Source organism: Salvelinus namaycush, unplaced genomic scaffold (genome assembly GCF_016432855.1).
Source record: "Salvelinus namaycush isolate Seneca unplaced genomic scaffold, SaNama_1.0 Scaffold505, whole genome shotgun sequence".
In the NCBI taxonomy this organism is placed as follows: Eukaryota; Metazoa; Chordata; class Actinopteri; order Salmoniformes; family Salmonidae; genus Salvelinus; species Salvelinus namaycush.
In genome coordinates this window covers 105,584-121,388 of record NW_024061204.1, presented here as the reverse complement: position 1 = coordinate 121,388, position 15,805 = coordinate 105,584, and the positions used below count along the sequence as shown (strand labels likewise).

Below are 15,805 nucleotides of genomic sequence, written 5' to 3'. Positions count from 1 at the left end.
GAGCAGTGACTTCACCTGAGACATGAAGCTAATTCAAGACAGTTAAAGGGATTCTCCGGTACTTTTGTATACTTTTCAGCCAGTAGTTCTGAAAGTAGGCCCCAGGGCCAAAAGTGGTCCCCAAAAATGTCATAATACCTCACACATGTGCAGAAATGTGCACCACGTCATTGCTCTCTCTCTCTCGCTCTGCTTTGTGTGAATCTTGCTAGTTGTCAGTCAAATGGTGAGGCTGAATCTCATTGTCTGGAACTCAAATTGCTCGGGGTTGGCCCACATGGGGTGGAAATGTAGGGAAAATGGCACAGAACAGCTTCCAGAAAACATTTCACACATTGACTTAAGGATCTTTTTTTCAATTTTCGCCTAAAATGACATACCCAAATCTAACTGTCTGTTGCTCAGGACCTGAAGCAAGGATATGCATATTCTTGATACCATTTGAAAGGAAACACTTTGAAGTTCGTGGAAATGTTGAATTAATGTAGGAGAATATAACACATTAGATCTGGCAAAAGATAATACAAAGAAAAAAACATGCGTATTTTTGTACCATCATCTTTGAAATGCAAGAGAAAAGCCATAATCTATTATTCCAGCCCAGGCGCAATTTAGATTTTGGTCACTAGATAGCAGCAGTGTATGTGTAAAGTTTTAGATTGTTCCAATGAACCATTGAATTTCTGTTAAAAATGTTGTATCAAGATTGCCAAAATGTGCCTAATTGGTTTATTAATACATTTTCAAGTTCATAACTGTGCACTCTCCTCAAACAATAGCATGGTATTATTTCACTCTAATAGCTACTGTAAATTGGAGAGTGTAGTTAGATTAACAAGAATTAAAGTTTTCTGCCAATATCAGATATGTCTATATCTGTCACGATCATCATTACGTGAAAGAGAGGACCAAGGCGCAGCGTGATAACAATACATTCTTCCTTTTTATTAGAAGACAAAAACGAAACGAACACTATACACACTAATCAAAACAACAAACAGACGAACGTGAGGCTATACAAACAATAAGTGCAGACACTGGCAACTTACACATAGACAATCACCCACAACCTACCTAATGACTATGGTTGCCTAAATATGGCTCCCAATCAGAGACAACGATAGACAGCTGTCTCTAATTGAGAACCAATCCAGGCAACCATAGACATACATACACCTAGACTAAACACTGCCCCATAAACATACAAAAATCAGCTTTAATATTGCAGATAGATTATGGCATTCAGACCTGTTTTTTCAACTTCCTTTGTTTTTTTAACTCCTCAGCCAGGCTGTTCAGGCCCATCTCCCTCAGGATCTTCAGTGTGATCTTCACAGCTCCCTCATCATGGAAGCTTACCATCCTATCCACTGTGACCAGGTTATCAGCACCCTCCAGGAGGCCCACTGAGATGGAAGGAAATTCATCCACACCCTTAGTCAGGTACCACTGAAATGTCTTCAGGTCGCTTTGGCCCAGCTCTTTCAGAATGTTAATCAGCAGAAAATGAACCTTCGTTGTCCCTGGAAACAGAAATAATAATATGAAACATAACTAAACAGTCCTGACGGATCAGAATTCTGCTTTTTGTTGATGAATGTAAACAACAAGTTCCCTGTTGTGTGTAATGATGCCATCTTGCTGAGTCTACCTTTAATAATTGTAATTGAATTAGGAAAGAAGTGGAAGGCGATTAACCACAGGAGTCGAGGTGCAACCGAACAACTATTTCATAATTGAAAAGGAAAAAGGTGCAACACTCACTCAGCATTAAGTACCTGTTTTCTTTCTATCTTTAGGATTCTAAAAAGCTACATTACTGTGTTTACTGTAAAAATATGATATTAGGGAACTCTCCTCTAACATAATTAAATCTCTTGGGGAAGACAGGAAATAATATTTACCTGCTGTAGCGCCACCTGGTGGTGTAACTGTGGGTAAAAAGAGACCTTGATTACACATGCTCCTCAACAAATTGTCATTTGACAGACCATGAATATCATTAAAAAGTGGGTATATTCAGTATATTCAGAAGGTATTCAGATCCCTTGACTTTAAAAAAAAGGATGTTACAGACTTGTTCTCGTTTTTTACCTCATCTATCTACAAACAATACCCCATAATGACAAAGCAAAAATTGGTTTTTAGAAATGTTTGCAAATGGTACCATTTTTAGTGCTATACATCTGTACTGTAATTTCCTCTATTTCCTTTGTTAATATGAACACTTTTGACCAAAATAGTTTTTGTTTTAAAGATGAGTACTGAATTGCATGACCTAATTTAAAAAGTGTCCCATACAATAAGGGGATCTGTTGTACCTATTATGTCGGAAAAAGTCAGTTATGAAATCCTTTGTCTTAGTTAAAAACAGGTTGTCATCCAGTAGGCTTTGATTACATTTCCAATATTCTTGTCCACGTGGACATTCTGTAAGAGTAATGCGGATGACAATTATTTTATGGTCCGACTGCATTCTGCTCCCAATCAAATGTGTTTTTACTTTTGGTGCCAGCGCAAAGGATACAAGAAAGAAGTCAAGACGACTAGCTTGATTAAGCCTCCTCCATGTATATCTAACTAGGTCTGGATTTTTAAGCATCCATATATCCACTAGTTCTAATGTGTCCATGATAGTTGTGATCTCCTTAAGTGCATGAGGGTGATAGTTTGTAGTGTGATCTCCTTAAGTGCATGAGGGTGATAGTTTGTAGTGTGATTTCCTTTACGGTGCATTGAAGTACTTAAAACTGTGTTATAATCTCCCACCATAATAATAGGATCGATCGTATGTTGCTTGTGAGCTTGATAGATTGTTATAAATATTTTTCAAAGAAGTGTGGATCATCCTTATTTGGACCATATAGATTAATGAGTAATTTAAAAAATATATATTGTTCATTCAATAGTATTTTTTAAAAGCATCCACCTTCCTTGCAGATCTGTTTGGACTTTTTAGATAAAACTATACAAAATATATTCACGTCACCAAATAATTGATTAAAACACACTGTTTTGCAATGAAGGTCTACAGTAGTCTCAGCAGCACTCTTTTAGGGTAGCACCCTGGTGTAGCAGGAGGACAGCTAGCTTCTGTCCTCCTCTGGGTACATTGACTTCAAGACAAAACCTAGGAGTCTCATGGTTCTCACCCCGTTCTCACCCCGTTCCATAGACTTACACAGTAATTCTGACGACTTCCGGAGGACGTCCTCCAACCTATCAGAGCTCTTGCAGCATGAACTGACATGTTGTTCATCCAATCAAAGGATCAGAGAATGCATCTAGTACTGCAGTGCATAAAGTGTGGTGAGTAGTTGACTCAGAGAAAGAAAGGAAATAGTTTAACTTAACTCAAACAGAGAGGAATGCTATTTATGTTATCTAGCTAGCTAAGGCTATCCAACACTTTAACTCTTGCAAGGGCCCACCGATGTAATTGCTAAACTGCTTCCTGTACACTGCATTGCATGATTGAACACATGGATTGGATTGTGGGTTTACCAACGCTTTAGTTATAGTAGCTAATATGTTGACTATGATGTAGGCTGTGTGTAGCGATTATGGTATGAAGGTTTGGCTTTAGTTGGAGAGTTTTTTTTTTTTTTTTTTAGCTGTTTTTCAGCTTATGTTGTTTACTGAAGTCCACAAGTGAAGGGAAAATGTGAAAGGAGGAGAGCGCATAGATGCAATGATGCTGTTTGTATGGCTGCTATGAAAGTGAACTGTGTGGCCGGTGATCATTCTGCTGTTTCTGTTGCAAAACGTTTCGCTCTCCCTCATCTTAAACGGAACCGACCGCCAGCGGTTTGCACCTTCGGATCAGAGTTGTTGGACAGATTTAGTGTTTTGAGAAGCGTCATATGTTCCCAGAACCTAAAGAAATGTTTTATGAATTTTTTAAAGAACGTAAAAAATATGTTCCGGGAACGTTCTTGCAAAATCAGGCAAATGTTTTTAACTGGACAGTTTTTGTGTTTTGGTAACATATCTCGTCATGTCCACACAATGCTCCCACAACCTAATGAAATATTGTGGGAATACAGACAGAAGGGGAAACCCAGACATGTCACAGGGGATATGAAGCTGAAGCATCCGTTTAGAATGTTCTCACCACCAAATATGGTCGTGAGAGAAGAAGTCCAGTTGTAGGTAGTGGGAGACGGTGGATCAAGGTGAAACTGGCCTGATATTCTGCACATTTTCTCATTGATTAAATATCTGATCTCAATAAATGTTTCTCTCCCCAAAACGAAAATCTGTTACAAACACAGTGCATAACGTTTTATATATTTGACTAATTGACAAAGTAAAATAAATGTTTTTGAAGGAGTTCAAGGTTGAATTGAGTTTGTGCACAAACACACACTTAACAGAGATGGTGGTCCCTGACGGAAATGTGCAAATACATGCTACAATGCGCCAAAAGGATCTGGCTAGCTCGGCTCGGCTTTGCCCACCTCCTTACTTGTTCTTCCCACTATGCGTAACTTGCTCCCCTGTAAACAACACAGATTAACTATCTTGGGTTAGTTATGTGGTCCACATGGTCCATCCAAGTTCATTTGATTGAATTTGAGTTTAGAATTTCTGTTACCTGGAAGCCAGATAAGTCCGTTCCATACAAGTTTATCAGCTTTATTTTCTTCCAGAAGAAGATTCACTTCTTCAACAACAGGTTTAATAAACAACTGAAATGTGGGGACGTAGTTTTCATAGGAATCCACAAATTTTGCTGGCTGGAACAAAAAAAAAGGACATTTCACAAACTGATTTCTGAAATAGAGACATTGCGAGTCAGTGAAATGATAAGTGAGAATGAAATTATGCATTATAGTAATAACAAATGTATTATTCAAACATATCTCAGATTTACGTTTGGTTGTATTGGATGTGCATCTGCAGGGTTAGTGGAGAGGGTGTATTCTTGCTTTGGGGTAAGTGTACACAGAGAAGTTGTTAGAATTTCTCTTATTCCATCCCTTTCAATCAACTCCCGCACCTCAAAAGGACCAAAAATATACAGTTAACTTGGGTGTCAATAGGAATAAAAATGCAATTGATTATTTAAATGATTGCAGGGAATGTAAGTTAAAACAATATCTGAAACTCAAGAATAAAAAATGGAACAAACTACTAAATAAGTGAAAATATGTATTTCAGTCAAACATGTTGCTGCAACTCTCCTCATTTTTTTTGCCGTTATGCTAAAACAGCATTACATTCCCCATTGTGTATTTGATTGAATTCCAGTCAGATAGAAGTGTTTTTTTTTAGGGTTGTAGGGTTCCAGCTCACCTCTTTTCTCACAACATTACTGGGAAGCAACAACACATTCAGGATGGACCTCTTGCCAAGTGGTTGGTAGAATAACAACACATGTGCAAGTATGGGGGAGATGGGAGCATCCTCATCTGTGACATCACCATAAGCAGAGAATCCAGTGATGCTTATTATGACATGTGTGTCTGTTATCTCATGGGGAGGGAGAAACTCAATGATGTCATCCTCAGTCACATGGGCTACAGACAGGAAGTCACATCCACCACCTGAAGAAAGATAACATTCTGAGCTTTCTCTGATATAGGTTACTACTACGATAACAATGACAAACAAGGTATTGGAACAAATGATCAGAGTAATCTTGTTTAGGGAAGTCTAAAGCATGAAACACACAGAGAATCTTACTGCCGATAGGTACTTATCACAGTGGGAGGCCGTTCCTTCTCTCGCTAGAACAAAACCAGCAGCTTCAGCGTGCCGACCCGGTAGAAGCTGTAGAGTTAATTTGCAATTCTACACAATTTGCAATGGGGCGTAGAGAAAATGTTGTAGTTTTAAAGCAAGTTTGCTGCAATTCTACACATTTGTCCATGGGGTGGAGAGAAATGTTTGCAGTTTGAGTGAGAGTGACTAACAAAATCAATGGGGGCGCCCCGGTCAGTAATTCGATCAAGTTTAGATAGCTGGCTAGACTAACTTACAAATCAAAAAGATTTTAGCTTACATGCGCTAATTGAGTGACTGTCAGTGTCAGGGCCTTCCCCGGCTCCCCCTACTGCAAATAAGATCACGCCTCCATTCTGCTCCTCCCTTCCTATAGACTTAAACACGTAGTAAGGATTGTTCAACGTTGGTCTGACCAATCGGAATCTATGCTTCAAGATTGTTTTAGGTTTTGGTTTTTCCATTTAGGTTTTGAGGTTGGACTTTTAGCACGTTAGCACATAGGGCGCACCGATTTGTGTCACCTTGTTAGTCAGTATGTGTTACACCTGTGCTGGTTGCCATCTCGTTAGTGTGAAGGGGTTTCACCTGTGTTGGCCCAGGTGCTATTTAAGAATGGCTGGCCCAGTGCTCTAGTTGTGTTGAGATATGTGGAGGGTTAACACATTTAGTTGGTGATGCCTATTTTGATTTCTAGACAAACAATCTTTTATCTGCTCTTTCCTGTTTTCATTTTAATCCACTTTTTGGTTTGCTTCGTGTCTTTAAGTTTGATGTGGGTTTTTCTTTTGTTCGCCTCTTCTTGGGCAAATTTAGTGGGTGCTAATGGTGGGTGTCTTTTAGGTTCCAGTTGCTGTTGTCAGTCAACTTTCAGTGGACACCCCCATGAGTGTCGTTCAGAACCCCTCCTAGAACCCCAGCTGTTTTGTTTTGGTTGTTGTCAGTGACTCTTTGTTAGTTCCCCCTTCTGTTTGAGCGACATTATTTGGGTTTTCTTGCTGGGGAATGTAACAGGGATATGAATAACATTGACATATACACTGCTTGGTGACTGAGTTTATCAGGAAGTGCATAGAATGTTGTTCCCACTGTGGCGATCAGAACTTGGACAGATGGCAGAACTGCGGATAGATAGCAGCATTACTCAGAGCATGTGCAGACCAGCTGGCTGGAGTGTTGACGGACATATTCAAATCCCTCCCTATCCCAGTCTGTTGTCACATGCGCCGAATACAACAGGTGTAAACCTTACAGTACATAGGCCATCTGTATACAGCCCATCCAACTACCTCATCCCCATACTGTATTTATTTATCTTGCTCCTTTGCACCCCAGTATCTCTACTTGCACATTCATCTTCTGCACATCTACCATTCCAATGTTTAACTGCTATATTGTAATTACTTCACCACCAGGCCCTGTTTATTGCCTTACCTCCCTTATCTTACCTCATTTGCACACACTCTACATAGACTTTTTCTTTTTTTCTTTTTTCTACTGTATTATTGACTGTATGTTTGTTTACTCCATGTGCAACTCTGTGTTGTTGTATGTGTCGAACTTTTGTGCTTTATCTTGGCCAGGTCGCAGTTGTAAATGAGAACTTGTTCTCAACTAGCCTACCTGGTTAAATAAAGGTGAAATTAAAAGCGCAAAACACAGCATTTAACCAAGGCAAGGTGCCTGGGAACATGGACGAGTACAAACAGTCCAGCTACGCCCTCCGTAAGGCAATGAAACAGGCAAAATGTCAGTAGACCAGCTGACATTTATTCCTGATTATTATTTGACCATGCTTGTCATTTATGAACATTTTGAACATCTTGGCCATGTTCTGTTATAATCTCCACCCGGCACAGCCAGAAGAGGACTGGCCACCCCTCATAGCCTGGTTCCTCTCTAGGTTTCTTCCTAGGTTTTGGCCTTTCTAGGGAGTTTTTCCTAGCCACCGTGCTTCTACACCTGCTTTGCTTGCTGTTTGGGGTTTTAGGCTGGGTTTCTGTACAGCACTTCGAGATATTAGCTGATGTACGAAGGGCTATATAAAATAAACTTGATTTGATTTGATGGACGTATTAAAATCCCTCCCTATGACAGTCTGTTGTCAAATCAAATTGTATTTGTCACATGCGCCAAATACAACAGGTGTAGGACCTTACAGTGAAATGCTTACTTACAAGCCCTTAACCTACAATGCAGTTTAAAACTTATTTAGGATTGGGGGCACTATTTTCACGTCCGGATGAAAATGTGCCCAATGTAAACTGCCTGCTACTCAGGCCCAGAAGCTAGGATATGCATATAATTGGTAGATTTGGATAGAAAACACTAAACACTCTAAAGTTTCTAAAACTGTTTGAATAATGTCTGTGAGTATAACAGAACTGATTTGGCTGGCAAAACCCTGAGCACAATCCATCCAGGGATTTTTTTTATTTTTTTTAGGTCAATCTGTTTTCTATTAGTTTTCTATGGCAAGCCCGTTTCAATATAAATATGCTTGCAGTTCCTACGGCTTCCAATAGATGTCAACAGTCTTTAGAAATTGGTTGATGTTTTTCCTTTGAGTGGTGAAGAAGTAGCCCATTCCTTTCTGAGGCTCGAGCCAGGTGGATTGTTTGGTTTGGTGCGCGTGCTCGCTCCACTTTCATTTTATCCTCTATTGAACACGGTATAGTCCGTCTTAAATTTGATCAATTATTTACATTTAAAAATCCTAAAGTTTTATTAGGAAAGTTGTTTGGATCAAGATTACAGGTAATTTATAAGATATTTTGTAGTCATGTTGCGCTAGTTGGAACCAGTGTTTTTTTTTATCAAACGCGCCAAATAAATTGACTTTTTGGAGATATAACGATGGAATTAATCGAACAAAAAGGACCATGTGTGATGTTTATGGGACATATTGGAGTGCCAACAGAAGGATTTCTTCAAAGGTAAGGCATGAATTAAATCATTATTTCTGACTTTTGTGTCACGCCTATGGGTTGAATTCTGATTTTCATGCTTCATGTGTTGGTATGCTGGGCGCTGTCCTCAGATTATCGCATGGTTTTCTTTCGCCATAAAGCCTTTTTGAAATCTGACACGGTGGCTGGATTAAGAAACATAAGTGTTAAGTCAAAAAAAGATAAGTCAAAATATAAAATAACAATAGCGAGGCTAAATACAGGAGGTATCGGTACAGAGTCAATGTGGAGGCTAAATACAGGAGGTATCGGTACAGAGTCAATGTGGAGGCTATATACAGGGGGTACCGGTACAGTGTTAATGTGGAGGCTATATACAGGGGGTACCGGTACAGAGTCAATGTGGAGGCTATATACAGGGGGTACCGGTACAGAGTCAATGTGGAGGCTAAATACAGGGAGTACCGGTACAGAGTCAATGTGGAGGCTATATACAGGGGGTACCGGTACAGAGTCAATGTGGAGGTTATATACAGGGTGTTACGGTACAGAGTCAATGTGGAGGCTATATACAGGGGGTACCGGTACAGAGTCAATGTGGAGGCTATATACAGGGTGTTACGGTACAGAGTCAATGTGGAGGCTATATACAGGGGGTACCGGTACAGAGTCAATGTGGAGGCTATATACAGGGGGTACCGGTACAGAGTCAAGGTGCAGGGGCACTGGTTAGTCAAGGTAATTGAGGTAATATGTACATGTAGGTAGAGGTGAAGTGAAGTGACTATGCATAGATAATAAACAGAGAGTAGCAGCAGCGTAAGATTCAAGATGTCCACCATTGTTCCTGTACCCAAGAAAGCAAAGGTAACGGAACTAAATGACTATCGCCCCGTAGCGCTCACTTCTGTAATCATTAAGTTCTTTGAGAGGCTAGTTAAGGATCATATCACCTCCACCTTACCCGACACCCTAGACCACATGTGTCAAAGTCATTCCACAGAGGGCCAAGTGTCTGCAGGTATTTGCTCCTCCCTTGTACTTGATTGATAAATAAAGGTCACTAATTAGTAAGGAACTCTCCCTCACCTGGTTGTCTAGTTCTTAATTGAAAGGAAAAAAACCTGCAGACACTCTGTGGAATGAGTTTGACACCCTAGACCCACTACAAATTGCATAACACCCCAACAGATTCACAGTTGACGCAATCGCCATCGCAATACACACTGTCCTATCCCATCTGAACAAGAGAAATACCTATATAAGAGTGCTGTTCACCTCAGCCTTCAACACCATAACTAAGCTTGTGGCCCTAGGAGGTGAGGGTCCAGGCGGAGTGGTGCCAGGAAAATAACCTCTCCCTCAACATCAACAAAATGAAGGAGCTGATCGTGGACTTCAGGAGACAGCAAAGGGAGCAGGCCCACATCGACTGGGCCGCAGAGGAGAGGGTGAAAATCTTTAAGTTCCACAATGATAACATTCCTGACAACGTATGCACATCACAGACAAGGCACACTGCCCGCCCTCCAGGACATCTACAGTACCCGGTGTCAAAGGAAGGCCAAGAAGATCATCAAGGACCTCAGCCACCCGAGCCACGGCCTGTTCACGCCGCTATCGTCCAGAAGGCAAGGTCAGTACAGGTGCATCAAAGCTGGGACCCAGAGACTGAAAAACAGCTTCTATCTCCAGGCCATCCACAGTAAAACAAGTCCTATATCGACATAACCTGAAAGGTCGCTCAGCAAGGAAGAAGCCATTGCTCCAAAACTGCCATAAAAAAGCCAGACTACGGTTTGCAACTGCACATGGGGACAAAAGATTGTACTTTTTGTCCTCTAGTCTAATGAAACAAAAATAGAACTGTTTGGCCATAATGACCATCGTTATTTTTGGAGGAAAAAGGGGGGGCTTGCAAGCCGAAGAACACCATCCCAACCGTGAAGCACGGGGGTGGCAGCATCATGTTGTGGGGGTGCAGGAAGGACTGCTGCAGGAAGGACTGGTGCACTTCCCAAAATAGATGGCATCATGAGGGAATAAAATTATGTGGATATATTGAAGCAACATCTCAAGACATCAGTCAGGAAGTAAAAGCTTGGTTGCAAATGGGTCTTCCAAATGGACAATGACCCCAAGCATACTTCCAAAGTTGTGGCAAAATGGCTTAAGGACAACAAAGTCAAGGTATTGGAGTGGCCATCACAAAGCACTGACCTCAATCCTGCTGAAATAAATCATTCTCTCTACTATTATTTCACATTCTTAAAATAAAGTGGTGATCCTAACTGACAGTGCATTTTTTTCTAGGATTAAATGTCAGGAATTGTGAAACTGAGTTTAAATGTATTTGGCTAAGGTGTATGTAAACTTCCGACTTCAACTATATATACAGTGGGGAGAACAAGTATTTGATCCACTGCCAATTTTGCAGGTTTTCCTACTTACAAAGCATGTAGAGGTCTGTAATTTTTATCATAGGTACACTTCAACTGTGAGAGACGGAATCTAAAACAAAAATCCAGAAAATCACATTGTATGATTTTTAAGTAATTCATTTGCATTTTATTGCATGACATAAGTATTTGATGACTTACCAACCAGTAAGAATTCCGGCTCTCACAGACCTGTTAGTTTTTCTTTGCTATGTGAACACAAAAGATATTGACTGTTCGTAGGTGCTAAGTGCTGTTGGCACGCCAACGTTTGACAATCCTACCTGTGTGTCTGAGCTACAACATCTTTCATTAATGACCATTGCTTGAAATGATTACTCACCAGAATGAATCTGACAGTGTGGGAGGTGTAGTTGACAGACAGCCTTCTGGGGGCAGTCGATGTTGAACAGGGGTCCTGCAGGCCTCTTGCCACTCTGGGATAGAAGCTTTCTGTCCCAGTGGACTGTCCTATAGAGCACCTCTCCCTCTCCCTCCATCCTGAACACCAGGCCTGTTATACTGCACTGGAACAGACCTGCACTGGGGCACTGGAACCTAGAGGAAACAATGGTGAAGAATGACATTTTAATTACATTCCCTGTATTTGATTTTTCTAAATGGGGCATTGTCCTTAGAAACTATTATTGAGGAAAAAACATTACCGGTATGCTCCCTTGCCCTCATGACTATAGATTTCAGGTTCAAAGTGATTGGGAACCGTCTACAATGTAAAGACAATAAAATGTGTTATAGTTTGAACAGTAGTTGAATATAAACATGACTACATAAGCGTGACTACATACACGCTTCTCTGTATTTTACTTCATCATCATCTTCCTCTTTTCCTTCTTCTTCTCTGCATATTTCTGGTGGTTCTGGAAGTATTATTATGATAATTATTATGAATAACATTATTTGTGCATTTCTCCACACAATTTAGACGTGCAGAAATCATAAATATATTTGATTAACTGAATAGTCTCCACCCCCAAATTCTCCAGGATTTGACAGTTGGCTCCTCCCTTCTCACTTTTCTCATTACTATTCAGTAACCTGACATAGCAGAGGTAAAAGTAATGCCTGAAACTAGATAACCCACATTCTGGTCTTGACAAGAATAAAAGTCTCTCCCTTGTCACAGCCTCTCTCTTCCATTTCCCCTGAAAACCAGACGTCTGGTTGTTGACGACCCCGCAGAGCCTAACTATTCAGTGACTGACAGCGGCATGCAAATTAACTGAGAACAATGCCAATGGTGTTCTTCAGTGGTAGTCTTGTATTGGTGTCTAGTCTACACGCAAAGCGCAAATAGAGAGCCATTTTACAACTTTCCACCAACCAATCCTGGTCTCTGATTAAAAGATCATAAGACAAAAGATGTTACAACTGAATTTGAATGTATTCAAACAGAGTAAAAGATGTATTTCATTCATCAAGTGGAAATGCTCTCCCTCTAATGAAAAGGAATAGTAGCCCAGCTCATTTATGACTCTCATGATAAAGGATGGATATAATATACTTCACATTTTATCTTTATTTAACTAGGCAAGTCAGTTAAGAACAAATTCTTATTTACAATGACGGCCTAGGAACAGTGGGTTAATTGCCTTGTTCAGGGGCAGAACGACAGATTTTTACCTTGTCAGCTCGGGGATTCGAGCTAGCAACCTTTCGGTTACTAGTCCAACGCTCTAACCACTAGGCTGCCGCCCCTGTACATACTTGGTACAGTCATCTATTATAAGCCCGCCTTTGCTCATATCTCATTGGATGATAGACCAATACGTCAGGGTGGAACATCAAATCAGTCAAAGCCTGAAGTCACAATTTGTTTTACTTCATTGCTTAATATAGTTTGTTTAACATTGACAGCATCATCGACTGCCTGACTGACTGATCTTCAAATCACTGATCTACAAAAAATAGATTAAAAACTAGTTTAATCTACAAACTATTATTGTTTGTAGATCAGTCAGTGAGTCACAATTTACTAACAATACAAAACAGATTTAATGAGCTCGAACACAGCCTTTATCAACTCTGAATTAATTAATGAACGATTATTTGATCAATAGCTTCTTCAATTTAAATTCATAACAGAAAATACAGTGAGGAGAATATCTATAATAATATTTTAAACGTTGTCTACCTCAGATGATACAGGATTGCTGGCAAACCCGAGGGACACAGAGGTGTGAGGATGCTGAAGCCCAAAAGTGGGATAGAGGGGCTCTGTGAATATGGTCTGGAATGTGTACAGGTGGGTCATCAAGCCACAGTAGACCTTGTAGAACGACAGAGTGCCGGTCGGCCAGTCCAGAAACACTCCTACTCTGGGGCGTGGAGTGGAGGAGGACAGGTCTCCCTGGGGTTGAGGAGGGTTGATGAGGTGTGGAGGGGAGGAGGACAGGTCTCCCTGGGGTTGAGGAGGGTTGATGAGGTGTGGAGGGGAGGAGGACAGGTCTCCCTGGGGTTGAGGAGGGTTGATGAGGCGTGGAGTGGAGGAGGACAGGTCTCCCTGGGGTTGAGGAGGGTTGATGAGGTGTGGAGGGGAGGAGGACAGGTCTCCCTGGGGTTGAGGAGGGTTGATGAGGTGTGGAGGGGAGGAGGACAGGTCTCCCTGGGGTTGAGGAGGGTTGATGAGGTGTGGAGGGGAGGAGGACAGGTCTCCCTGGGGTTGAGGAGGGTTGATGAGGCGTGGAGTGGAGGAGGACAGGTCTCCCTGGGGTTGAGGAGGGTTGATGAGGTGTGGAGGGGAGGAGGACAGGTCTCCCTGGGGTTGAGGAGGGTTGATGAGGTGTGGAGGGGAGGAGGACAGGTCTCCCTGGGGTTGAGGAGGGTTGATGAGGTGTGGAGGGGAGGAGGACAGGTCTCCCTGGGGTTGAGGAGGGTTGATGAGGCGTGGAGTGGAGGAGGACAGGTCTCCCTGGGGTTGAGGAGGGTTGATGAGGTGTGGAGGGGAGGAGGACAGGTCTCCCTGGGGTTGAGGAGGGTTGATGAGGTGTGGAGGGGAGGAGGACAGGTCTCCCTGGGGTTGAGGAGGGTTGATGAGGTGTGGAGGGGAGGAGGACAGGTCTCCCTGGGGTTGAGGAGGGTTGATGAGGTGTGGAGTGGAGGAGGACAGGTCTCCCTGGGGTTGAGGAGGGTTGATGAGGTGTGGAGGGGAGGAGGACAGGTCTCCCTGGGGTTGAGGAGGGTTGATGAGGTGTGGAGGGGAGGAGGACAGGTCTCCCTGGGGTTGAGGAGGGTTGATGAGGTGTGGAGGGGAGGATGACAGGTCTCCCTGGGGTTGAGGAGGGTTGATGAGGTGTGGAGTGGAGGAGGACAGGTCTCCCTGGGGTTGAGGAGGGTTGATGAGGTGTGGTGCAGGTATAGTAGTATATTCATTATTGTGGAGAGCAATGTAATGATTCCCACGGCAGGCCAGACGCCAGGACTTGTTATTGTATCCAAAGTCACAGAAAGAACCGTCTCCTTTTCTGCTGTTGCCTTTATATGTCACTCCTATGTCAGCCAGCCCGCTCCACTCGACCTCCCAGTAACAGCGCCCAGTCAGACCCTCTCTACACAGCACATGGGGAACCAAATCAAATCTCTCTGGCTGATCAGGATACGGCTGCTCCTCTTTAACCCTCTCCACCCTTCTGTTCCCCTCAGACAGAGAGAGGTTTCTGTGTGCTGTGTTTGGGTCCAGTGTGAGATCACAGGCATCTGCAGACAGGAGGAGAGGTTTAGGAGAGAGTTGGCTGGATTAGATCAGTGTTTGTGCTGAAAACAAATTATATCTAATGTCTCAATACTACAATATGTTTAGTAAACTTTCTCTAAATTCTTTCACACATTGTGTTTTTTAAGGAGTATTTTCAGATGTTATTGAATGGACAGTGAAAGCCCTAGTCAAAATATCCTTTAGGAATAGTGACTTTTCCTATAGAATCCTATTGGATTCTCACAATACTATAGGATTTTGGACACCTTTATCAGAATCCTATTGGAATCCTATTGGATTCTCACAATACTATATGATTTTGGACACCTTTATCAGAATCCTATTGGACTACTTTTTTCTTATTGGGAATCAAAAAGAATCCTATTGTCCCTTTTAAGAATGACTGATGACATCACAGCTACCACAGGCTTGCAGTGTTAATTAACTACCAAGTTCAGCTCGCCGCCTGTGGCTGTGCAGAGAATCTCTGGTTTCCTAACATTATCTTTGTAACAGTTTTTTAGGTATTTTGGTAATTAATCAGGATCCCCATTAGCCGCTGTAAAATCACCAGCTACTCTTCCTGAGATCCAAATGAAACATGACATAATACATAGTACAGGACATTATTAGTCAAGGACTGAACTACACACCTTTAAAACGTCAAGCATAGCCTACATATCAGTACATACACACAATATCTAGGTCTAATACTTAGCACAGTGCAAATTACAATACAATATATATAAAATGGCTGTGTCTCTTCACAGTCCCCTTTGTGCAGTAAGGTGTTCTTTTGTTTAAAGGGTGGCAAAGAGTTCCATGTAGTCATGGCTCTATTTAATACTGTGTGTTTCCCAGCCTCTGTTCTGGACCTGGAACTGTGAAGAGACCTCTGGTTACATGTCTAGTGTTGTACTGATGAGTGTCTGATCTGTGTGCCAACTGCTTGAACAGACAGTTGGGTACCTTCAACACGTCAACACCTCTCACAACGACCCATAGTGATGCAGTCAATC

General features: G+C 41.9%; 1 protein-coding gene across 1 annotated transcript; it reads right to left on the bottom strand.

The window, feature by feature from the left end:
* Positions 1-1,161: 1,161 nt before the first annotated feature.
* LOC120041685 lies at positions 1,162-15,789 on the bottom strand. The gene is made up of 9 exons (XM_038986549.1): positions 15,780-15,789; positions 13,227-14,782; positions 11,740-11,798; positions 11,418-11,632; positions 5,299-5,549; positions 4,877-5,002; positions 4,598-4,739; positions 1,905-1,931; positions 1,162-1,523 (listed from the first exon to the last, which is right to left on the bottom strand). Exons 1-9 carry the CDS (start codon positions 15,787-15,789, stop codon positions 1,243-1,245), a joined length of 2,667 nt encoding a protein of 888 aa, XP_038842477.1. The 3' UTR covers positions 1,162-1,242.
* Between the last annotated feature and the right edge of the window lie 16 nt (positions 15,790-15,805).

Bases quoted from the DNA above. Each gene is read 5' to 3' on its own strand.
- LOC120041685 (XM_038986549.1), bottom strand. The intron at 5,550-11,417 runs GTGAGTAATCAT...ATCTTTCTTCAG, and splicing joins ACACTGTCAGATTCATTCTG to GTGGTGGATGTGACTTCCTG. The intron at 4,740-4,876 runs GTAAATCTGAGA...TTTTTGTTCCAG, and splicing joins CACATCCAATACAACCAAAC to CCAGCAAAATTTGTGGATTC.